Raw genomic sequence first — 25,654 nt, 5'->3', positions numbered from 1 at the left:
CCCGAATTTCCTGAGAAACCGCCATACTGCCTTCCAAAGTGGTTGCACAAGTTTGCATTCCCACCAGCAATGGATGAGTGTACCCCTTTCTCCACAACCTCTCCAACAAAGGCTATCATTGGTATTTTTGATTTTAGCCATTCTGACAGGTGTAAGATGGTATCTTAAAGTTGTCTTGATTTGCATTTCCCTGATCACTAAGGAAGTTGAGCATGACCTTAAGTGTCTTTTGGCCATTTGAAGTTCTTCTGTTGAGAACTCTCTGTTCAGCTCAATGCCCCATTTTATAATTGGGTTGATTAGCCTTTTACGGTCTAGTTTCTTGAGTTCTTTATATATTTTGGAGATCAGACCTTTGTCAGTTGCGGGGTTGGTGAAGATCTTCTCCCAGTTGGTGGGTTGCCTTTGTGTCTTAGTGACAGTGTCCTTTGCTTTACAGAAGCTTCTCAGTCTCAGGAGGTCCCATTTATTCAATGAGGTCCTTACTGTCTGTGCTGCTGGGGTTATACGTAAGAAGTGGTCTCCTGTGCCCATATGTTGTAGAGTACTTCCCATTTTCTCTTCTATCAGGTTCACTGTGTTCAAACTGATATTGAGGTCTTTAATCCATTTGGACTTGAGTTTTGTGCATGGTGATAGATATGGATCTATTTTCATTCTTCTACAGGTTGACATCCAGTTTTGCCAGCACACTTTGTTGAAGATGCTCTCTTTTTTCCATTGTATACTTTTAGCTCCTTTATCGAAAATCAGGTGTTCATAGGTTTGTGGGTTAATGTCAGGGTCTTCTATTCGATTCCATTGGTCGACTTCTCTGTTTTTATGCCAATACCAAGCTGTTTTCAATACTGTAGCTCTGTAGTAGAGTTTGAAGTCAGGGGTGGTAATGCCTCCAGACGATCCTTTGTTGTATAAGATTGTTTTGGCTATCCTGGGTTTTTTGTTTTTCCATATAAAGTTGATTATTGTCTTCTCCAGATCTGTGAAGAATTTTGATGGGATTTTGATGGGGATTGCATTGAATCTATAGATTGCTTTTGGTAGAATTGCCATTTTTACTATGTTGATCCTCCCAATCCAGGAGCAAGGAAGATCTTTCCATTTTCTGGTGTCCTCTTCAATTTCTTTCTTCAAAGACTTAAAGTTCTTGTCAAATAGATCTTTCACATCCTTGGTCAGAGTTACCCCAAGATATTTTATGCTATTTGTGACTATCGTGAAAGGTGATGCTTCTCTAATTTCCCTCTCTGTTTCCTTATCCTTAGTGTATAGGAAGGCCACTGATTTTTTGGAGTTGATCTTGTATCCTGCCACATTACTAAAGGTGTTTATCAGCTGTAGGAGTTCTTTGGTAGAGTTTTTGGGGTCGCTTATGTATACTATCATATCATCTGCAAATAACGAGAGCTTAACTTCTTTTCCGATACGAATCCCCTTGATCCCTTTATGTTGTCTTATTGCTATTGCTAGAACTTCAAGCACTATATTGAAGAGGTATGGAGAGAGTGGGCAGCCTTGTCGTGTTCCTGATTTTAGTGGGATGGTCCTTTCTTCTTTCTTTCTTTCTTTCCTTCCTTCCTTCCTTTCTTCCTCCCTCTCTTCCTTCCTTCCTTCCTTCCTTCCTTCCTTCCTTCCTTCCGTCCTTCCATTTGTTTGTTTGTTTATTTATTTAGGGACTGAATTCCCCTATGTAGTCTGGCTTTTCTGGAACTCACTCTGTGACCAGGCTGGCCTTGAACTCCTAGAAATCAGCCAACCTCTACAACACAATTGCTTGGATTAAAGGAGAATGCCGCCAGTCCTGGCCTCATTAAGATCTATTCTCAATAATATAGTATAATTTGTGTGCATTTGTTAGAAAATAAATTATAAACCAGCGATCTTTTTTTTTCTCAAAGAATCAGTTCCTCTTTTTTTTTTTTTTTAATCACACAGACTGGTAAAGGCATAGAGGAAATTCACAGGCTATCACAGATACCATTATAACATTATACTCCAGCTCACTATTGAGCCAAGGACACAAAAGAAATTATTTGCTAAGTGTAAAGTGAAGGTAAAGGGATAATGCCACCACTGTATAAAACAAGACATCTTCAGTCTCCTGTATGACTGAATAGTCACTTGAGCTCAGAGTTTCATGTACAAAACATGACCCGGGGTCATTTGTGAAAAAGGGAAGATTTTACTTCCTTAAATATCTTGTTTTATAATGGGGTGATGTCCCATACAGTATGGATAAAGACCATGTAATAGACATTAGTGGTATCATCCCATTTAACCAATTTCCACAATATATTAATAATTCTAAAATCCTTAGAATTTCTAGAGAGTTAATTTCACCAAAGCTAACTTAGGTTGTTGGATTTGATCATACACAATATGCCAATCCTCTTTGTCTTTGTGTAGGGATCTACCACTACCCCAGGTAATGTATCTATTAGGTTTTCTCTATCATGATAATAGGATTTTCCACCCCCCTATGCAGCAAACCAGATTAAGTGAAATTGAAAAAAGAAAACAAGAAAAACAGGTTTATTTGAGCAAAGCAACTCCCAGGTGAATCTGCCAGCCGCAGAAATCAGGCTGGAGAGGTCACATGCCCAGGCTAAAGCAGAGAGTTTATATACTCTAATGGCATGTCCACCATAAGCTGGGCTTGTGTCCAAGTGTGGTCAAAACCTCACTACTTTAGGTGGAGTCTTGGCTACTGGCAACTTCAGGAGAGGAGCCTCTGCATCTGCCAAGAATGCAGAATTGGGCTTTGTGGTTCCTTTTCTCTGTGGGAGATTCTCTGAGAGGGTGGGGTTTGGAGAGAGAAAGGAATGGTGCTTTCCAATCAAGTAGGAGTGAGCTGGAGAGTCCAACCAAACAGTATCCTCAAAAGTGTGCATTCTGAAACAATTGACACCATCAGTTTAAAACAAGTTTCGATGGTTAGCAATCGCTAGACTAGACTTTGAGCGTAATCCAACATGTAAACCCTAGTTTATTCAATAGTAAGAGCTCTTCGCAGTTTGAAAGAGCAAAATGGATATACATTACCAGATTTAATAATCTTTGTAGTTTCAGTTCTAGAGTAAAATAGATAATAGTCATAATAATAATAATAATAGTAATAAAGCTGCAGCGAAGCTCCAACACGACTTAAGCACTGTGCATTTAACAATTTTCTTCTGAACACCGTCACCATGTAACTAATATTGTCAGCACCATATTTCCCTAAGCACAAGGATATGAAATCCAGAGCGCTAAGAAATTTTCCCATGATCACAGATTGAAGGCAGAGCCATCACACTGACAGAAGTCTTACACATTTTCTCCCATTAGTTCTTCCACTATATGGCAGTCACACGTCACCTCAGTTAGATCTCTTACATGCTTAGTAAATGCGCGCCACTGATTCCCTATCAACTCCTGATCATCTCATCTCCCTGTGGATTCTCTGTAAGGAAAGCAATGCTCATAACAAATCAGCTTCCCTTTCTCATCCAGCACATGTCTGGAGCACGCCTTCCCACTGTTGATTGGCCTATGTTCAAGAGCTACAAATGGATTTTAATACGAGCCTGTGGGGGGGAAATACAATTATGGTGATAAATCTGCAAGAATCATATAATGAATGGAAACCCCTACATAAATGCTTTTTGGATTATCTGTCACTAGGGATTACTTACGCCATAATCTCCTCTATGACTGGAGATAATTGAATGCTGGCTATTTTACTGCAAGTGGAAGTTCTGACGTTAAGGAGAAAATGAAGCATGTAAAAAGGAGTTTGCTTATTTACTCAGTAATTAATTTGAGGTTTCATCACAGGAATCATTTAAAGCCATAACGCAGAGTAACTTTATCTCATGGGAACTGGGCTCCTTTTATTTGGATGAGAGACGTGATGAATGGGTCTGCCTCTTCTTTTTCTGTTTATTCACTAATAAACAATCCAATGCCATGCAGATGTTGTTTGAGAGATAGAAGGGAAACTATTAGTGGAAAAATAATCGTACTAAGAAATGTTTGTGCCGTCTCTGAGAGCTTTGGCTTAACCTTTGGCCTCCTTCTTTTCTATGAAATGACACCATGGTCATTGAGTTGCATGAAACAACTGATAAATATCTTGTAGAAGTGAGGACGGTGACATCACCTCATCCTGATAGGAACACACACATTATAAATCAGGCATGGAAGTCAGCATTGCATTTGTAATACAGTCATGGATTTCATGGTCAGAATTCACTGAAGGCTGTTTGAATAGTGTCTACCTATCGAACCATTGACACGTTTCTTGAACTTCCCATGTCTCTTTCCATTCCTCAACTGTATACACCTAACCCAGTTTTCTGCATCGAGGTGCTGTGAACTGTAAGCAGTACATTGCTATGCATGCTATGCGTGCAAGCTGTTGTCCCTGTGAAAGAAGTTCTTGGGCGTGCCTAGGAGTTCTGGGACACTAGATATTCTTCACTGAATAGGCAGATTCTAAGTGTTTTGAAGGCTGCCTGGAGAATTTGTGACTTGGCTCTTTTCAGTCCCAAACGAGCTTCTTAATTAACACAGAACACACACACACACACACATACATACACACATGCACGCACACACACACACACACACACACACGTGTATTTACAGCACCAATCTGAAAACTACACAGATGAAGACATATGGACACACAGATATATATGTGTAGACAGGTCATAAATTCAAAGGATTTTATACCTGTTCTCACAAAATATACACACTGACACCCCTTGCTTAAATGCTCAGTGCACTGCCCTAGTGAATGTAGGTTTTCAGACTGGGAACAGGTGGCTTTTCCCATTGAGCAATCTCAACATTCCTGCCTTATATTGTTTGTTTTTTGTTTGTTTGTTTATTTGTTTTTAGACCGATTCACATTAGGCAACCCTGATTGGCCTGGGCTCACTATGTAGACTAGGTTGCCCTAGCACTTGTAACAATTTTCTTGCCGCTACATCCAGTGATCTTGGATTGGAGGACACTTGTTTTTATAAAACATAGGGTTGAAACACGCTTCATTATTCATTTATTCATTTATTTTCTTTAGGTCTCTAAAATTTGATGCAAATGCCATTGAATCTTCAGGGATAGGAGAGGCTTATTTCTTTTACCGCATCTTTAGATGAACTGTAGTGAATTTACATATAGTTAATACTAAACATTTATAACATAGACCAAACACTTAGCAGCTAAGTGTGAATGCTTTCCATCAGGACAGGAGAGGCTTTGTCATACTGATACCTGGTAGAGGAATGGTGACAGCTCTCTCTCAAGTACAAAGATGGTGTTTACTGAGAACCCCGGTTTTAACCCGCTGTAGTTACAGAATTGCATGCCTGCAGTGATAAATTATATTTAGCTCACTTGTGTAGCTTAATTTCAGATGATAGATAGATGCACACACTAATTTCCATAGAATATTCATACCACCAGTAAAATCTGATAGTAGTAACTTCTATGGCAAATTGAGCTTCAATGAGGTTTGTGATTTCTCTCATCATAATGTAATGTGTTTTTTCTTCCCTATAACGATGCTGTGGAACCTAAGAACACACACACACACACACCAAAATTAAAGTAAAATTATGAAGCACTGACCTATAGATTTAGACCTTTTTTCTCCTTAAAGTATATTTTGTATTAACAAAAAATATTGAGATTAGGATTTAGGTAAAAGAAGGTCCATTAGGAGTCAACACAAATGTATTTCATAGGAGTTGTTTTCAATACTTTCTGAAAAATAAAACAGCATTTATTTTTATCTTAAAGTGATATAGATTCATTTCAGAAAATATAAAGATATATAAGTATATATAATAGTTTATATATAAATATAGCAAAATATAAATAAAAATAAATAGAAAATATAAATATATAAAATAGTTTGTATTTATAAATAGAGCAAAAGAGTTTAAGATGAAATATAATTCCTTTTAATGGAAACTCCATTAAGCTAGAATTTTTTTTCTGACCTTTTCCTTATTTTCATTTGTGAACAAGATATTTTCTGGCAGCAAAATTTCTTCTTCAGGTTCACTTTTGTCCACTAACAGTTCCTCCCACTTAGCATTATCTAAAACAGTTTCCAGTGGCGTTCAGTGTTATACCTCAGACTTCCCCAGTCACTGGTGACAAGTGATCGCTTAATACCTAGACTGATTGCCACAGTGCTGGTCGTGTGTCCCTTACACTTACCCAGTTCATAGCTACATTAAAGCTGTCATTGTTTGCTACCTCCTGTTTTTGTGCCCAGTCATTTGCTGTACTTTTCACCACTATTCTTTTTTGTCAAAATCCAAATTGACCCAAATGTCCAAATATAATTTCTTGAACTCATTTACTTTGTCCCGTTTTCCCAGGAAGAAAGACTTATAACCATAATAAACATAAAAATTTGTCAATACTTTACCCAAATAGTTATAGACTTCTGACGTATTTGTTACTAAACAAATTAAGAAATCATATTCTATGTATAATAGTACATAAATATTAAATTACTGTTTTCTAAATTTTAGGCAGTTTTTAATTTTTTAAAAACATTATTTTTATTTTGTGCATATGAGTATTTTACCTGCGTAGAAGTCCGTGTACCATGTGCATGCAGTGCCTCAGAGGCCAGAAGAGGCCATTGAACTTGGAGCGAGACAGAGTTGTTAGAGGCCATGTGGATGCTGGGGATTGAACCTGGGTCCTCAGAAATGCAACCGGTGTGCTTTAACTGCTAAACTGCTTCTCCAGCCCCACCTGATCTGTTTTAATGACCAACTTCAATGTAAGTGCTTGCCTCTTCCCTGGACAGCGTCATAAACCATCCAACCAACTTGGCAGGAATGTACCACCTTGATTTTCCTCTATTTTGTTGAGATACAGTGTAAATGGAGACTGTACATATATTTTCTGGTTTCCCAGACCCAAATAATCACACGGAAACTATATTAATTACAACATTTTTTGGCAAATTTCTTAGGCATATTCCTAACTAGTTCTTACATCTCAAATTAACCCATTTCTGTTAATCTATGTATCACCACCAGGCTGTGGCTTACTGGTAAGATTCTGGCATCTTTCTCCTTTGGCAGCTACGTGGCGTCTTATTGACTCTGCCTACTATCTCTGTATATATCTGTTTTGATTTCCTGCCTGGCTTTACTCTGTTAAGCCATTAGCCAAAACAACTTTATTCATCAACCAATAAAAGCAACATATATACAGAAGGACATCACACATCAATACAGACTCTGTTGAAATCAGTAGGCACTATAGCTTTGAAATTTTCTCTCAAAGTAATCTAAAACAGTTATTTGTGTGAAATTGAAAACATTGTCATATGTGTTTTTTCCCAAACATACCAGCTCTCTTTAAAAAGCTTCTTGACTGTGGTGGTACCTGACCCCTTGGGCTCATTCCACAAGTTTCCTGGCTGAATCTGCTGTCTGTTGTTGGTTTTTTTTGTGTGCTTTTATATTTAGTTTTAAAAACATATTCTCATTGGTAAGCCTTTAAAGTCCACAATGAAATTAGTTTGAGGGTGTCAAGTCCAAACAATATTGTATTTTTATATTAGAATGACCTATGAATGTAAAGTCACTTCCTTTATGCTTCAAAGTGGAGGAGAGGGAATAGAAAGGAAAATGGCATGAACTAGATGCTTCAGAAATATTTACATGTGCACTAAGACTTTTGCAAGCTAGTTTGATAATATATCTGTCTCCATTTAGACTCTCATCCTGCAACACAACAGTATTTTAAATTTCCTTGTTAGCTTTGCTGCTACTGTGTGTGTGTGTGTGTGTGTGTGTATACTTGTGCATGTATGGTTACACACATGTTTGCTAATGTATATCAAGGCCCAAGGGCAACCTCAGTTCCTCATGCAGTATCCACCTAATCCACTTTTATGAAACAGATTTTTTCACTAGACTGGGACTCACTGAGCAGTCAGGCTGGCTGCTTCTGCTCCCCCAGTGCTAAGATTATAAGTGAACATCTGATACCTGTATGTCCACCAAGTACTTTACTGACAACTATCAAGCTACCCTGTTGTTGGCATTTTATAGCCCTTCTTCTATAAAGTGTTTTAGGCAAGAGGAACACCGAGGGGAGGTTGCCTCCATCATTGTAAGCTACACCTGATTAAATAAATTCTTCGCGATGGGATACAGCTATACTTTCTTACTGTGTTTCTATTGCTTCTCTCTTCCCTGGGCTCCAGTCTGGTCTACTGTGTTGCAGTGGTCTACATGGATGCAGTGAGTAGGGTATCATTCTATGTACAGTGTTGATCATGTGCAACTGTGTGCCCTGTGGCTACTATAAGCCAAACTATGGCATCATGACACTCAAGACTCCTACTGAGTGAGATGGCTCAGCAAGTTAAAGCACTTAAGCCCCAGAACCGACAAAAGAGTCCTTACTTGTCTTCTGATATCCAGAACCACTGCAAGCATACACACAAGCACACACACACACACGTGCATGGTCACATGCATGCATACAACACACACACGTACACTTAAAATAAATCAATAATAAATACATACATGTGGAAAAGATAACTTTTAAAGTTGAAACAATATCACCCTCTCTGATTCCTAAACTTGTATAAATCTGAACTTATATTACCTGGCAGCCAAAAAAGGGAGGCTCAAATGTTTGTTTATATGAAAGAGTTTTCCTGATATTTGTAATAAGGTGACATGACACATAGCTGGGGCTTCTGAAAAGGCTGGCACTGTTACCTGAGGCATTTTTCTAGGGATAGGCGGGGAAAGGTGGTGCTTCCTCACCTTTTGTAGTGTCTTACACCCCACCATTGTAGTGTGCTGTGTGTGAATATACATGCATTCATGCCATGATGAGATGTGGGGTTTATAGAACAACCTTAGGTATTGGTGTCACCTCCCCTTTGTTTCAGAAACTATATTAATTACAACACTTTTTGGCAAATTTCTTAGGCATATTCCTAACTAGCTCTTACGTCTTAAGTTTCCTAGAACATTATTAAAAAGTTGAAGTTTTATGGTGGATCCTTCTGAGGGGTGTTATATAACTTTCTGGAAAATGAAATTACATTCCTCTTCGACAAAAATTCACTACTCCCATACAGCCCCATTGGCATTAGGAAGTTGGTTTTTGTTCTCCAGTGAGAACGTAGGAAGAGTCCCATCTTCCATACCAAGGCAATCAATAGTGAAATTCAGCTTATATGACAGCTTCCCAAGCCATCATCTTTGGGCATTGGAGGACCACAAAAACCACTTAGTTGGTACTGCCGTATATGTCTATGGATGTGAACAGTTGCTGAAGGATGAAATTCCACAATGCAATCCTTCCTTTTGTTCTTTTATCAGAAGCATCGCCTATAGTGCTTCCCATCTTTGTTCATTCTGTTGCCTACTTGGTGCTCCTTCCTCTTCCAGGTCTGCCTATCTTCCATTCTTCCTTTGCTCCTTCAGCACTCTCTTCATCTTCTCTATTTCTCTCATCTTCTTTTCCATCTCGGCATCCAACTGTGTTCCCAGCAGCCCCTTCCAGCTTCCCACACAGGGATCCAAACCTCAGAATGAATGCATTTCAATTTTCCACTTTGGGGAAGCAAAGAAATGAATTCCTGATGACGATTCCAAGTTTGAGCCTTGTGGGTCTTTCCTATTTTTTCAAAGGAGGAAGGAGAGGTGTCCTAGCTATTTAGAGACCTTATCTTGTAACACTGCTGACTTTACAAATAGGTTTGTGCTGCCCAAAGCTGGAAGTATGAACAGCTTTACCTGCCACATTGTGTGTCTCAAGGGATTAGTCAAAGCATTTGGGATAAGATGCCCTATTGACACTGAAAGCAGATGAAGGGTAAAATAAAGATTACATTGTTTTGATATTGATGGGGCATAATTATTTAATATACTGGCTTCATTTTAACTGCTGTATGTTAGAGAGTAGCCATCATGTAAAAATTCATGCACAATTTTCCAAGGCCCCTACTGTTTGATCCAAAGATTCAGAACACAGGAGAATAGTGGTTGAATTCTTGGGCATCTGGGAGGAGTTAGGGGTTCTGTGTGTTTTGTCTTTATAACGTTCTAGTCTATCCAATGGGACTGAGAGGGAGTCACTATCTGATGCTGTCCCATGGTTATGGAAGAAGTGTTTTCCTCAGTTGGGAAATAGAGAGTGCCACGCTAGTGGTGAGTTCTTGTTCACAATACAGAGCAGTTGGGGTATCTCATAAAGCTTATTAATGCCTTAGAAGCCACCTCTTTACATAAACTCCATGGGTCCCGATCCCCTTGTCATCATCTGCCAATGTGCTATTTTATTTCCATTAGGAACTGCTTCCACAGATCTGAACTGCTCCTCAACCCTCTACTTGTAAAAGTCTGTTCCTACATAAGGTAGAAATAACCACTGTCTCCAAAGTAAGAGTCTCTAGTTTGTCAACTATGTAACCAACCAAAGAGATTGGTATTGTTTAATAGTGTGTTTTATGATTTAACTTTTGGATTATGAATCAGTTACTCACTGGGAGGAAAGCAATATCAAGGACTTTTCTATGCACGTATAAAATACTGTGGAGACAACTCACATTATTCTTCTAGAACAAAGCCTTAATGATGATGCTAGGAATAAACTAACCGTACCGCTCTAATAGCATGAGTGATAATGTCGACAAATTTGCACAAGAGTGGTATAATTTATGGTGTTTGGGTGTTTGTTTGTTTCCTAATGTGTTTGGGATGGCTTATAAAAGTGTTCCTTGCTTTAATACCTAAAGTGCAAATCCTAGTTAGGATTCCATACAGGAAGCATTATAGATCATTCAGCCTTTATGTTTCTAATTCATATGCTTTTGCGGGCAGCTATTAGCCAAGAATAGGGAAAAGGCATTAAAACGTCAGCCCATTTTCCTTTCACATGCCCAATGTTGATTTGTTTTCTCTCTCTTTTCATTGTGGCTGAATACAACCCCCCCCACACACACTACTGCCTATTAGAAGTTTTGAATAGAACTAAAATTTATATTCTATAATGAAAGTTTTTAAGAAGAATGTTTTTTTAAAAAAAAACTTTAAATGCATTTCTATTCTTTCAGAAAGAATAGCAGATGAAAATATTTCCTGAAATGAAGAATAAAATGACCAATTTAATATAACTGTTGTTCTGAAACCACAAAATAGCTGAAAATAGTGATTTGGGGTTTTCATCTAACAGAATAATACTAATATGAGTGTTGCTTTGGTTAAATTAGATATAACAAAATAATCTGCTGTGGGCTGGTTCTCTCTGTCGAGGCTCTACTGACACACTCCAGTAGAACATGGACCCCTTGGTCCCTCAAGGGTGAATTTCATAAATACTTTTCCAACTTAGGAATTAAGAAAAGTGTATTCATGCCCATTAATACTATGCTGAGAACAGTAGTGTTCATTATTAAATTTTTCTCATTAAAACTTAAAGAATACAAATGAACTTAAACAAAATTATCATTTTAAGTTAGACAAAAAGTCAAAAGACAATTTAAACTTTCTTATGTAAGATTTTTCTGAAAACTTTCCTCGGGTTTCAGTGTCATAATTATGAGTGAGATCTTAATGGAAAAAACACCTTGTCGGGCACTGAGAGTTATAATTCAACGATGTCAGATGATTGCTAGCTTGACAAGCAGTCCTGGGAGACTAGAGAAATCTTGTGGCGTCTCTGAATGAGCGTGTCTTAGGAGCTCTGGTGCCCAACACAAATGTAAAAAGGTCACAGCAAGTTTCCCAAGATTGCTTCTGGATGATGTTTTGGCTCTAGCTCCAGATCATGTTGCACAAGGGGAGAATCATTCACAGACATTGCACAACTCCACGGCCTGAGCTGTTTCAGCTCATCTGATGAAAACTCCCAGTTCCTTCCTAAGAAAGCACTGAAAACCACCCCCAGCGTGTGTGTGGGGGGGTGTTCCAAGAAAAATAAAGGGGATGTTTTAATTAAACCAGTCTTGTTTATACAATTCTAAGATGAAGCTTTACACCCTGAGCTTGTCTTTCAAAAATTCAACATGAATTTACTGATCATTTTAAAATTCCAGTGGCCTCTTGTATAAACAGGGAATTTAGCTTAAGAAGAGTATTTGTCCTCCCAGTGGAACGGAAATGTCCATCATGGTGACTTAATGAAATTTTTGTAAATGTTTGAGTGAATAAACGAATGCCCCATTGCAATAAGGAAACATTAATACACTTTCAAATAAGAAATCATGCATCTATTGAAATATATCATTAATAATGATAAATCTGTTCCATTTTCTCCTTGCAGTCTCCAAACGTCCACAACTACCCCGATATGGAAGCTGTTCCCCTGTTGCTAAATAATGTGAAAGGGGAGCCCCCAGAGGACTCATTGCCTGTAGATCACTTCCAGACACAAACTGAGCCAGTGGACTTGTCAATCAACAAAGCCAGGACCTCCCCTACCGCCGTTTCATCCTCCCCAGTCTCCATGACAGCGTCTGCCTCCTCACCTTCTTCAACTTCAACCTCCTCCTCATCTTCTAGCCGTCCAGCCTCATCCCCCACCGTTATAACATCAGTATCTTCAGCATCGTCTTCGTCAACAGTGTTGTCTCCAGGACCCCTCGTTGCCTCTGCCTCTGGCGTGGGCGGCCAGCAGTTTTTACACATCATTCATCCTGTCCCACCTTCCAGTCCCATGAACTTACAGTCTAACAAACTCAGTCATGTTCATCGCATCCCTGTGGTGGTACAGTCGGTGCCGGTTGTCTACACAGCCGTCAGGTCACCTGGAAATGTGAACAACACTATCGTTGTGCCGCTCCTGGAGGATGGGAGAAGCCATGGCAAAGGTAAGAGACACAAAACCTCACTGTGTTTCAGCACTAGAGAAAACCATGTGGTTTTCTTTATTTTCTTTATTTTTTTTTTCATTGACTGGGACCTAGATTGTGTGCAGACACCATGTTCAAAGGCACTCTGTGTTGAGCCATGCAGATCACCTGATTGGCCACACTAATTGCAAACAGTCACATATGTATGGATGGTTACGTTAGCAGAACTCAGTTCATATACTTATTTATTGAGTCATTTAATGTCAAGAGTTTTGATATTTTAATTTATTAAAATAAGGCTTTTCTTATGTGGTAAAATGGGAGGGGCAGCCCATGGACAGTAGAATTATATATGACATGGAAGTTTATAAATCCCTATGGACATTGGTCATTGTGTGTATTTTAAAGTAAGTAAGGATTTTTTTGTATATTTTCAAACTTGACATTTTTAGATGATTAATATAAAATGCCATGAAGATGGATTGCCTAGGATCTAGACACTTATTTTTGAGTACCTTCTAAATTAGGTTGATATGAAAATGATTAAGCCAGACATTGTGGAATGTCCCTTTAATCACAGCACTTAGGAGGCAGAGGTAGGTGGACCAGTAAGATTTGGAGGCTAGTCTGATATATATAAAGAGATTTCCAGGTCAGCCAATGTTACATACTGAGAGCCTGTCTTTATTTACTGTTCTGTTTATGGTGAAGACAGATCTTGACCAAGGCAACGTATAAAGGCAGACATTTAACTGAGGACTTTCTCACAGTTTCAGAGGGTTAGTCCATGAACATTACAACAGGAAGCACGCAACAGGAATGGCATCTAAGCAGTAGCTGAGAGCTTTATATCCTGATCCATAGGCAGGAGAGAGAGAGAGAGAGAGAGAGAGAGAGAGAGAGAGAGAGAGAGAGAGAGAGAGAGAGAGGTAGAAGAAGAAGAAGAAGAAGAAGAAGAAGAAGAAGAAGAAGAAGAAGAAGAAGAAGAAGAAGAAGAAGAAGAAGAAGAAGAGAGCCAATTTCCAGCAACATACCCTCTCCAGCAAGGCCGCACCTACTACAAGAAGACCACACCTCCTAATCCAAACAATTCCATTCAAATTCAAATATTTGATCCTAAGGAACCATTCTCTTTCAGACCATCGTAACCTGTAATAAGAATAGATGTACATCTATAAAATTTCATATAGCTTTGGCCATCTTCTAATTCAGTTACTATGATTTTTAAAGAACAGGGTAAGTTAGAATGGAAATATTTCAAAATATATTTTAAGGGTCTCTCAGATGTAGGAGGTAAAAAGTTATTTTGTCACATGCTCATGTGATAATATTTAGTTATTTCATTAATTGTGGTCGTTAGGCACCTGTATGTGGAGTTGCCTTCTACTTATAAGTTACTGATTTATGCAGAGTTTTAACAGAAAAAAAATGTATATTCCATGTCTCCCACATACAAATCTAAGCACTAAGCCACCCTCTCTGCAAACATAAAATCTCATATTATTGACTTATTCCCTGTGAAATTGAGTGCATATTTGTGTATTCAGAGGCCAAACACAATGCTAGGATCAGACTTTCCCGATATTGCTTTTTGCTTTGACACTGTGTTACTACTGGGGCCCATGATTAAAACATGATCGATGAATGCATAAACCACTGTCTTCTCATAAAATGCTAGGCAACACGGTTGTTTTGCTTCTGGTAAAAGGTAGGATTCAATATTGAGAAATGATATATGATTGAAAACTTGGCAGGATGTTTATAAACATCCATACAGAGCTGTGTCTTCACCCCTCGAAGTTATTATTTCATCAATATGAAATTTCTCCACGGCGCTCAACTAAGTCTCACCGTCCCTCTTGGAGCAAAGTTAAAAATCTCCTGATTCAGGAATTTCAGTTTGCAAGTTTGAGAGTAGACATTCCCTGCTTTATGTAACAATGTTGCTGCCAAGGCCCATGTGGCTTGGTTCTGGTACCCAGCCCCGGGGTGTGGAGGGATTAAAGAATAGGCAAACATGCATGTGCACACACGGCGAAGCTGGAATCAGGTTGGGGTTTCCTACCACTACCAACCTGGACCTCAGCATGTTTATTAGATATGATCCCAGGGCTGGTTAGACTCGGAGTCTCTGTAAGTGGGCAGGCTCTGTCTGTAGACATCTGGGAGGAGGAAGCCACGGCTGCGAGTCTGTACATACTGATCAATTTTTCATAAACATGCATACTCACACTCCCCGAGGAAAGCCTAGCCATTCATCTAGAGCCAAGCCCATATGGGTAACAGCTTAGCCAGTTTCCCGTGAGTTGATAGCTCTCAGATTCTGTAAAATGTTTGTGTCCCTCTCAGACTCCATGGCCACTCACTCAGGGGCTTTCTCTGCTCCACACACTATGTGCCATCTGCTATCACAGAACAGAAAACAGATCTCAGCAACACTCTGGACTCGGAAAGTGGAGGAAAAGGGGAGTAAGGTGCTTTTCAATGGATTGTGTTCCTGCTGCAGCCTTTGCTATTGCTCATGACTCAGTACTGTGAACAAGTCTCTTTGAATAATAATAACCTAACTGGGTACTAAATCAGCTATTGTTTTGCCTATTATGGAGACATATTGTTATAAATTTTTAAGAATTAACATTTTACAGGTAGTGAAGCAATCAATATATATAATATAATATAATATAATATAATATAATATAATATATATACATAGTAAAATCCTATATGTGTGTAGACTCCAGTGTTCCTGAAGTTCTATGATCCTATATGTGTGCCCACATTACAGGCCAGTCATTCTGTTCATGGTACTTAACACAAATATCACTTTCTTTATGAAGCTAATTAGTAGATATGTTTATGTTGATCATGAGCCTCTTATACAATTTTGAATCACTAATAAATGAGCAAAAGAGATACCTTTTATTTCTCATTATCATTTTATGGCAGAATGCTTCTTGTAATTGGGGGATATAACATATGATATATATATGTATGTGTATACACACACACACACACACACACACATATATATATATATATATGAAACTTAATTTTTTGGAAAGTGTGTATTGTAGGAGCCCTGAGATTCTCCTACAGTGCTGTCATTTGTTCTCTATGTGAGGTATGTATTAGTTTCATTTGGTCGTTTTTATGTCTTGAATAAAAATGTACTTAATCATAAACCCAGTGAACAACCATTCTACAGATTTTAAGATCATAGACATGCGAAGTAAAAATGCTGCTTCTCTTACTTATAAATGTAGAAAATTATTGTCTCAATCCTCATTTTTATCAGTGAAAAATGGAGCTAGTAACATGATCTATCTTAGGATTTCATGGAAGGACATAGTACGGATACCATGGAGTGACCAAGTATCTGTAAACATTTGCGTTTTTATCATTATTACTTTTCTCCTAAATATTGCAAGCAATAATCAACACTTTCTTTTCTTCCTCTCATACAATAGAAAATTGATAGTGACAGTGGTATCAGGAATAGAACTTGTTGAATTAAAGTCAACCCCAGGAAGTGGGATGGGTACAACTTCTCAAAGCTGCTAACACAGCAGAGATAAGGGATGAGAGATCAGTATGAGAAATTGCCTGGAAACATCTCATTTTTGAATTTTATTACTTCATATTAAGTTTTTATAATCACCATATTCTACAAATATTGCAATAGCATTTTATAACCTTTTATTGTTTAACTGATTAACTGGAAGACAGTAAAAGTGTCGAGTGAAAAGGTTTGCCTACCTCACAGAATGAGGAAAGGAAAGGGCATTTGGGTAATTCTTCAAATCTTCATTTTACACACATGCAGCTGGGTACTGAACACACCAAAATGGCTGAACAGTAAAGGGGGCTCCTACTTACCTTTCCACTTAGGGCTTGTCTGCTTGTGATGGATGTGCAAAAAAAAAAAAATACCCTAAGGGGATTGGTTTTCCAAAATGTTAATATGAATGGTATAAAATATCACTCATATAAATTAGTTGAATTTACTGGCTCATTGCTTTTGAGATTGGTATGCCATATATGTTCTGTGATAGAGAAGTAGATGAGCCTACACGTCATGTGACACAAAGGACTGGGAATGTATATGACCACATCTAAACTCACATATCATGTAGCTCAAGTCATGTGTTCATCTGAGCATCTTTTAAGCATCTCTCAGCAGTACTCTTTATTGCCACTGAAGATACAGTGATTAACAGAGCTGATACTGTTTCTCTCTCACACTGCTCCCTGGCTTATCCATCCTGAAGCCTGTGGACCACATGTAGCTGAGGGCAGCTAGGAATGCAGCCCAACACAAAATTGGAAGCATACTTAAAACCTTGAGATATTGTTTGTAATTTCTTTGTCACTAAATTACGTATCCTTGAGCATGAATTTTTATAGAAGACAGCATCACATTGCAGAGCCAACAGGCTGGGCATAACTGCAAGTCTAATGGACAATATCAAATTAAAGAAATCTTAGAAATGAATACTCATTAATTTTGGTTAGAGATGACAAATATTTCCATAATGTCAGCCAGTGACTTTTCCAGTAAGAAGATAATTAGAATTATCAGTAAATGAGTTGTATTTGACAAAAGTATTGTCATATAGCACAGTTATATAGGGAAAGAAGAAATGACTGGGAATCTCTATAACAGAATGAAGGTCATGCTTTGAGGAAGGGATGAGGCAAAATTCCCACCACCAATGCTTGAATAACTTGCTCTGATGAAGCAAGAGCCACAACTCATCCAAGTATAAAGAATATTGGCCTAGAGGAATGAAAGGTGTAAGCTAGCCCAGAGTATGGCAGCATCACCCTGGGGCATGGAACAGAACAGGAAATAGGAAGAAACCTGGGCAAATGCTCTGAGAGGTACAATACATGAACATAATTTGGACTGGTGCTGTGAGAGCAAGGACGGAGAGTTCGACTGAGGACACGCAGCATATACCCTCCAGTGTAGGCTGAGGGATACACAGCTCGCCCATGCAGGAGAGTGTCTTGGTTCTGTGGAAGCTGCAACCCTCGAGGTGTTGTTCTTATCTCTAAAGGATACCTCTGGGAATTTCAGTCCAGCCTATGGAAAGCTGTGGTATGTTTATCGTGGAATTTTCCTCATTTTGTGTTGATTTGTTGTAGCTTAGCTACTTGTGGCAGAAGCCCATGTAGCATAGAGTAAACCAGAGGCAGGATAGTGCTTGGTTCCGTTAGCAGCCTGATGAGAACAAATGACAGGGAACGTAGCACGCTCCTCCCATCTGCTATGCGATGTGTATTTCCTATAGGCCAAACACGGTGCTGAGAGCTGCAGCTCCAAGGTGAGCAAGGCCCTGCTGCCCTGAATATTCCATTGCACTAGGAAAGGGGATGAGCTTGTGTCAGACAGTATGAGTGCTACAGAGAAACACCAGGAAGTGACAACGTTAGCAAGAGAAGGGGATGCTATTGGGTATAATCAAGGAAGCCCTCTGTGAAATCACCTGTGCACATAAGATCTGCAAAAGACAATTCCCAAAGTATCTGTAAGTTCAATCGGGTGCCACCCTTGTGACGAGGGACAAAGAAGACTGTTGGCTAGAGTGAACAAGCGGTGGGAAGCGTAAGAGGTAGTAGGGGTGTACATGAGAAGGGAGTTTCTTTGGGGTGCACTCTATCAGCATAACAGGCCTGTTCTACCTTTGACTAGAACACTAGGGATGGTAGCTGGAGATGGGAGCCTGGGGTTCTTCAGGAGGAGAAATGCATTGGGGACCCATTAGAGTAGAGGAGGTATTTGTTGCTCAATAATGACTTCCATGGTTCATCTTGGATGGGAGCCAAAACAGAAGGACAGGCATGTATCCAAACTTTAATTTTTGACTCATGTATGTGTGTGTATTGGGAGTGCCTATGTGTGGTCTGTGCATGCATTTGAGTGTGGGGTCCCAAAGCTGATATCAAATGTCTTCCTTGACCACTCTTCACCCTATTTATTAAGGTAGGATCTCTCACTGAACCCAGAGCTAACAGATTCTAGCATGTCTAAATAGCCAGGTTGTTCCATGGGTCCCCTGTCTCTGTCTCTCAACCAGAACTACTGGCTTTTATATAGATGACTTCTAAGTATCCAACCTTTGCTCTTCATACTTTTGTGACAAGGGCTTGTCAACTGAGCCATCTTCCAGCCCTTATCCAGCCTTTCTTTGGACATTGTGATGTGACATTACAATCTGCAAATATGTTGGGCCACCTAAAAAAATCTACCCTGGCCTGTGAGTTGGACACACTCAGAGGGAGAGCTACGGAGAGATCCCTGAGAAGTCAGAAAGAGAAGAGAGATCCAGCAATGCCAAATCCGCTAGAGAACTTTGAGGAAAGATGTGAGGGCCTCAAGGACAACATGTAAAAAGGAGAGCATCTGACGAGGAATGTTCCCCTTACTATTAAATTTAGTCCAGGTACTAGGTGAAAGTAAGCTAAGAGCTGTGGATTGAAGATGGGAGAGTTTCTTGCTGATGATGAGGAGTGTGCCCACGAAGTGAGAAGATGAAGGGCTGACATAGGTTCTTGTTCAGAGGGGAAATAAGGAAAGTGAGATCCAATCTACACAGTTTTTCCCTGAAGAGCTGTGGAGATAGGCAATGATACTTGGCAAGGCATCCCCACTCTACATGAGGAGACTTACAAGGTAGGCAGAGAATAGCATACCTGTGTGCTCTCACGAATAATCCACTAGAGAGTTTAAGACAGATAATTGTGGTTCATTCTGTGGCAGGGAGAACAGTAAGGACAAAGTCTTTAGTTGCATGTGAGGGCTTCTATTGTTTTGTGGAGTAACCTGTATTTCATAGTAATTAATTTGTATTCTAGCTTTGATTCGTTGTGTTGACAAAACTGTGAAAAAAAATGAGAGGAAATGTAAAAGCAGGTGACAAGGAAGAGCATAACAGTAAATGTGAAGTAAAGTGCAGGTTCCACTAATAATTGTAATGGAAAGAAGACCCAAAACAATGATCTAGTATGTTTAATACAAAGCAAACAAAATTTAATAAACCTTGGACTCTTGCTAATTATGAAAATGATATTAGAACCAATATAAATAGAGATCAAATATTCTCATAACCACTCCTTGGAGTACACACAGTAGTTCAAAAATAGGCAATAAACCCCCAAAAATGTATTCTAATTTCTGAAATTCATTTTTTAACATTTTGATATTAATAGGTAACTACATTTTAGAATTCAAGAAAATTAAAGGAAAATACCGTGACCAGTTTCATAAATCCAGTTAACGCTCTAAAGAACACAGATTTTGTCCAACATTCATTATCTGAGTTGGTCTTTTCTCCTTCTTACGAAAGGAGCAGGTGACCTTGATACCCAAGAATAGAGAAGGGTGTGATTGGCCAGTGGCTTTGAAAGCAACAGGTCCTGAAGAGGCCCAGTATGGCTGGGGTATAGGCTGGGGTGTGTGTCTGTGTCACAGATAGACTGTTTCCTATCCTACGGACTTTGACCTTCTTCATTATCTTACATAGGTTACCGGATATTTCTGTGTGCGACCTCCACATTATCATTTCCTCCTTAGCCTTGAACAGCACAATGTGACGATGAAGAAATAGGTCACACACAGGGAAGGAGTCCAACGCCATTTGCTTATAACCCATTCAAAACCAACCCCAAAATCTATCGGAATTATACAAAATATTTTTTATTCCATTCAGGATTTATTGCTGCAATAGTATGGTATTTGGTAATATAACTTAATGTGGTCAATAAGTACATTATTTATGATCTCAAACACAGTATCAGATCATTGAGAATAAAATATATCTTCCTAAAATAGCTGGCCAGAAGAAGTTGATTCTGCCATTAAGAAACCACGCCGGTTTGGATGTGCATCTTTTTTCTTTGATCATTCTACTTAGATGTGGAGACTCTGAAGAACCCCCCCCCCCCAAATACTACTTATGTCCCTAGAGTCCGTTCAGGGCTTTCAGATGGTCACAGAAAAATCTGTGATACTCATCTCCCACCCCCCATTCCCCACCGTCTTCCTGCAGGCTGTTGCCTTTCTCAGCAACCTACAGGAGGAAGCCACGGGTTTATTTTTAGTCTTCTGCCATTTACATTTGTGGAATGGCATCTGGTCATCCAAGGCATGGCTGTAAAGCTTGGCAGGAGAGCTGAGCCCAGGTCTCAGCACACTGAGTACTCCCCAGGTCACAGTTCATGCTTTCGCTACATTGTGTTTCTGCTGTCAGCCAGCCACCTGTTGACACTGCTTCCTTGTCTCAGGCCTGCCCTACATGTGCTTCTCCTGTCCACCTTACACAGGACTGTCATCTTTCAGTTCACTGTGCACCAGAATAGTCCCGGGCAGCTGACCTCTGCTTATGTGTACAGTTGGCTTCTGAGTGACGGCTGTTACCTCCTCATTTGGTAAATGTCTTCTGCTTACTTTATTTATATATAGTAGTTAATAGGTAGAGACTTATACTTTAAAGTAAGCACTTGTGTGTTAACTGGGAGCTAGATTTGTGTGGATAGACCCAGTAGTTCTTTCCTTTAGCTTGGGTTTTAATGTTCTTTATTGGAAAATATGACTGGAGTCTTGCTCTTCTTTGGCTTATTATTCTTAAATGGAGACTTTGACAAAACTGGAGTATTTCTCTCTTACCATTGTCAAACAAAGGCCAGAACTTAGTAAATAGTGAGAGGAAGAGAGGGAGTCAGAGTCCATGAAAAATTTAACTAGGAGGTCAGGATGCTTGATTCTCTTTGGATAAACTGGTGATTTGTTGCTCTTTTTAAACCTGAGTTTCAACGCTGATTAGAAACTTAACTATTTTTTTTTAACTTCTGGGGATGCACATAAGGTTGAATAGATTCCACCAAAAACTTGGCATCTTGTGCTCTTGTTTATCTGAAACTGCTCCAATCTGTCAGTTCCACCGCTTCATTGTGAGCAGGCTGGCTCCGTTCTAAGAGAGTCAATGATCGTAAGTGGCTCGGGAAGGCTCTATAAGCTGTCTGTGTCGCTTCTAGAGATTAGTAGAAAAGATCAACCTGTGGGGGACTCCTGCACACTGTATGATGCCAGCAAATGGTTTTGATTGGCTTCCCGGTTCTCTGAGTTAATTCAACAATATAAGCACCAAACAAAGACAAGATCGAAAGGAACGGGAAGTTCCTCTGGGTGGTTTGCTTAAAGAGGTGGCTATTGCTCAAGGATTGAGAATGGAGACGAACCTATTTGTTAGGTAAAGTAGCTCAAGCTGGAGGTTGCCAATGTAGGCTTTATTCATTCCATTAGAACAGGTTACTAAGAGCTATTGAATAAAATAGCCTCGCATGCCATATTCATTTGCCCAGAACAAGTTTCTGTCATGAAAAAGGGTTCTAATTCATGTTTAAATAGATTCCTGCCTATAATGTCACATTATACTAATATAGTATTCAAGTGGAATCTTCATTTCTCTCCCACCTAAGTTTTCTCTGACATTTAAAGTACAGAATATTAGACACTCAATTTTTATAAGATAATATTCCAAAATATAATCTTCCAATTTCACATAGTCCGGGTAGTGCTATATACTAAAAGAATTCATTTCCAACATCAGATCTCATTATTTATAGAACTATTTTGATATTTGGGTATCCCTACCATTAAAGAAATATATTTATTATTTGGCAAACAGACAAATGTTTGGCAAGCAGTTGAGTCAGTGACATATAAGGCCTTCTAGGAAGAAACCCGAGCAGGAGACTATATTATCCAAGAGGAGGACTCGCTCTGAGAATCACCACAGTGTTTTAAATTAGCTTTTTAATAATTGAAAACTCACTGGGGTTGCTTTGTGCTTGTCACCTTTTCTGGCTTCCTTAGTAATTCTCTCTGTTCTATGCTATGTTACTATTGTCTAAGCTCTTTCATTCTCTTTCCTATTCTTAAGGGGGAATTGATGAAGTGATATATTAATTGTATTCTTTAGAAAAAATATGATTGATACCAGTCCACCTATTAGTGAAAGGAGCGGTAGCAAATTACCAAGCCATGATCGCATGTTTCCTTCTGTCTCCAGCCAGCATGGTGTCGGGTGAATGTTACTTTGATCATTGGCCAATTATGGCTTTGCTGTCTTCCGTTCACCTAAATATTAGCTTATGTATTCAACAAATGTTTTATATGCCACTTGTATGGTACCAACATCCTTCACTACTAAAAAGGAAAGTTTATTTAAAAATAAACGAAGCTCTGCAATGCTGGTTGCAGTTTATCCTACGCTGCAACAGTGTTGTTCACATTGTGAACAGTTTCTGTTGGGGAAACTTGAAATAAACTGGAAATTGGTTACTCTAAAGTAAAATAGAATGGAATGAGTGAGAAATAAATCTGAGACCATGTCCCAAAAAATATAATTGATGAAATGTGCGAATTAACCTGTTCACAGGCATGTATGTGTGTGTAGTATTGGGACCTCAGCTTTGTGTGTGTGTGTGTGTGTGTGTGTGTGTGTGTGTGTGTGTGTGTGTGTATGAGAGAGAGAGAGAGAGAGAGAGAGAGAGAGAGAGAGAGAGAGAGAGAGAGAGGAGGGAGAGAATGTACTGAGGCAGGCTGAAGTGGTAGGTGATCCAGTCCATGGTGAAATATGCATATCTTACTATTGTACCACCATTTAAAAGAGACTTCTTGGTGACTTTTCTCTATTTTCTTTCTCTTAGTTTTTTTTTTTACCTGCCTCCATTCTTTACCATTCTATCCATTTGAGATTGGGTGTGGGTGTGGAACAATGCCTCCTGTAACCTACACCCGCTATTGGCTACAAGCTCTTCATGTAGCAGAGGCAGCTTTGAACTGCTAATCCTCCTGACTCCACTTCCTGGGTGCTGAGATTACAGGCCTGTCCCATCATACCTGGCTATCGTACTTTTTTCCTTTGAGGCTCGATTTGTCTTTCTCTGACATATGTCACCAAATCTTCTGCCCCCGAAGTCTTATGGAATTGAGACTTACCTTAAGTATCAGAGTCTTTGTGCTGCCATCTAGTGGTAGCATCTTAGAAAAAACTTATTCAGAAACTGGGCCCTCTGAATGTGAGTGACAGATGTGTGCCTTGGGCAGTCAGTCTGTGAGGTCACTGGCAGTGGGACCAGAATTTATCCCTCGTGCTTGAACTGGCTTTTTGGGGCACATTCTTTTTGGAGGGATACTTTGCTCAGCCTAAATATAGGGGGGGAGGGCCTTGGTACTGCCTCAAAGTTATGTGTCAGACTTTGTTGACTCAAGGGAAACCTTACCCTCTTTGAGGAGTAGATAGGAGCTGGGTTGAGGGAAAGGGGCAGTGGCAGGAGGAGGGGAGGGAGTGGGAACTGGGATAGGTATGCAAAATGAGAAAAGATTGTTTTCAAAAAATAAATTAAAAACAAAGAAAATTTACACAGAAGGCTCAAGGGCACTATATTACTCAAGACACTTTTCCTACTGGGGTTGACCCTGGATTTTGCCAACTCCTTCAGAGTCAAAAGAAGTGCAATATATCCCTTCTAAGAAAACATTCTTAGTTTGATGGTGCACATCTATAATCCTAGAAATGAAACTGAGGGCACTGGAGGCAGGAGCCAAAGGTCAACTTTAGTTACATACGGAGTTAGAAACCAACCCTAAGCTGCATGGACCCTCCCTGTCTCAAGCCACCCATCTTGAATAGAAAAAAAAAAAACCCTCAAACTTGAACTTGACAATATATTTACCTAATACATTAAAGACCTTATTTAATTTAGTTCAGAAGAAACTGTGTGATTTCTGCACACTCACCCTATTTTTCTATTCTATACATTGTTATCCTTTGCATAGTAAAATTAAAATGTTCTGTTTTACTGCTTTGCATTTGTAAGGTGTACCTTCTAATTTTCCCTATATGAAAGTATGTGTTTGCTAACTTGTATGTCATTAGAAAGTTCCATTGAGACATAAGCCTATTGGGCATGAAGTCATCATCATAGAGAAGATAAAGGAAAACAAAGAGTTATGTGTTTAGGAAGACAGGGGTAAGCTTGGTGTGCCCAAGAAAACTAAGACTAGCCCTAAGAACACAGCAGAGAAACTCTTTGACAGCTCAGGACTGAGAAGTTTGCTGGAGGGTGGATAAAAATTAGGGTAACCATATGATGGATACCGGTTCCCCATTTCCCTAAAGAAAAAATGGACCAAGTGGTATGGCCACTGGTAAGAATAAGTTCTTCTCTTGATAATTATATAGTTTATAAATTATAATTTGTCATTCATATGAATCCTCATTACTATGATATCAGACGTTGGGAAAGGTATCTAACAAAGTTCTTCATAGAAAGGTAAGGGTTGTGAAATATGCAATTTACTTCTTCCTGTTTCTACAACACTGTGTCTGATACCAGCAAAAGCTCAGTACAGATTTATAAAAGGATATATGAGCATCAGAACGAATCAATAGAACTTGCAGTATGTGGTATGATGGGGTATGAAGGAATTCTGTGCCCAGTACTGACCTACAGTCCCAGACTTCGAACTCCAAACCAAAGAGAAATCTTCCTTGGATTATGAAATAGAAGACTCAACGTAAATGCCAGTCAACCTCTCCCAAGCTAGTGCTTAGTCCTCCACTAAACACACCTCATATTCCAGTCACGTGCCTTGGCTTTTTGTGATGCCGCATGGCCTTTGTCCATGCAGAAAGGGTCTTGTGCAAAAGCCTTGGTTCAGCAATGCCTTTTCTATGGAGGTACATACCAAATGTACAGCTCAATAATCTCGTTCTCTCCCCATCACATCTTCTCTCTGGGTCT

General features: G+C 39.3%; 1 protein-coding gene across 2 annotated transcripts in view; it reads left to right on the top strand.

Moving 5' to 3' along the window:
* Window positions 1–25,654, top strand: part of Klf12 (KLF transcription factor 12) — a 377,546-nt gene that overhangs the window by 217,162 nt on the left and 134,730 nt on the right. For both annotated transcript variants that reach the window (XM_075949284.1, XM_075949282.1), the window contains exon 4: window positions 12,313–12,859. In XM_075949284.1, coding sequence (XP_075805399.1) covers window positions 12,313–12,859 — 547 coding nt within the window. The remainder of the gene's footprint in view (window positions 1–12,312; window positions 12,860–25,654) is intronic.

The sequence above is a fragment of the Microtus pennsylvanicus genome, chromosome 15, assembly GCF_037038515.1.
Source record: "Microtus pennsylvanicus isolate mMicPen1 chromosome 15, mMicPen1.hap1, whole genome shotgun sequence".
In the NCBI taxonomy this organism is placed as follows: domain Eukaryota; kingdom Metazoa; phylum Chordata; class Mammalia; order Rodentia; family Cricetidae; genus Microtus; species Microtus pennsylvanicus.
This window is presented reverse-complemented; position numbering and strand designations above follow the sequence as displayed.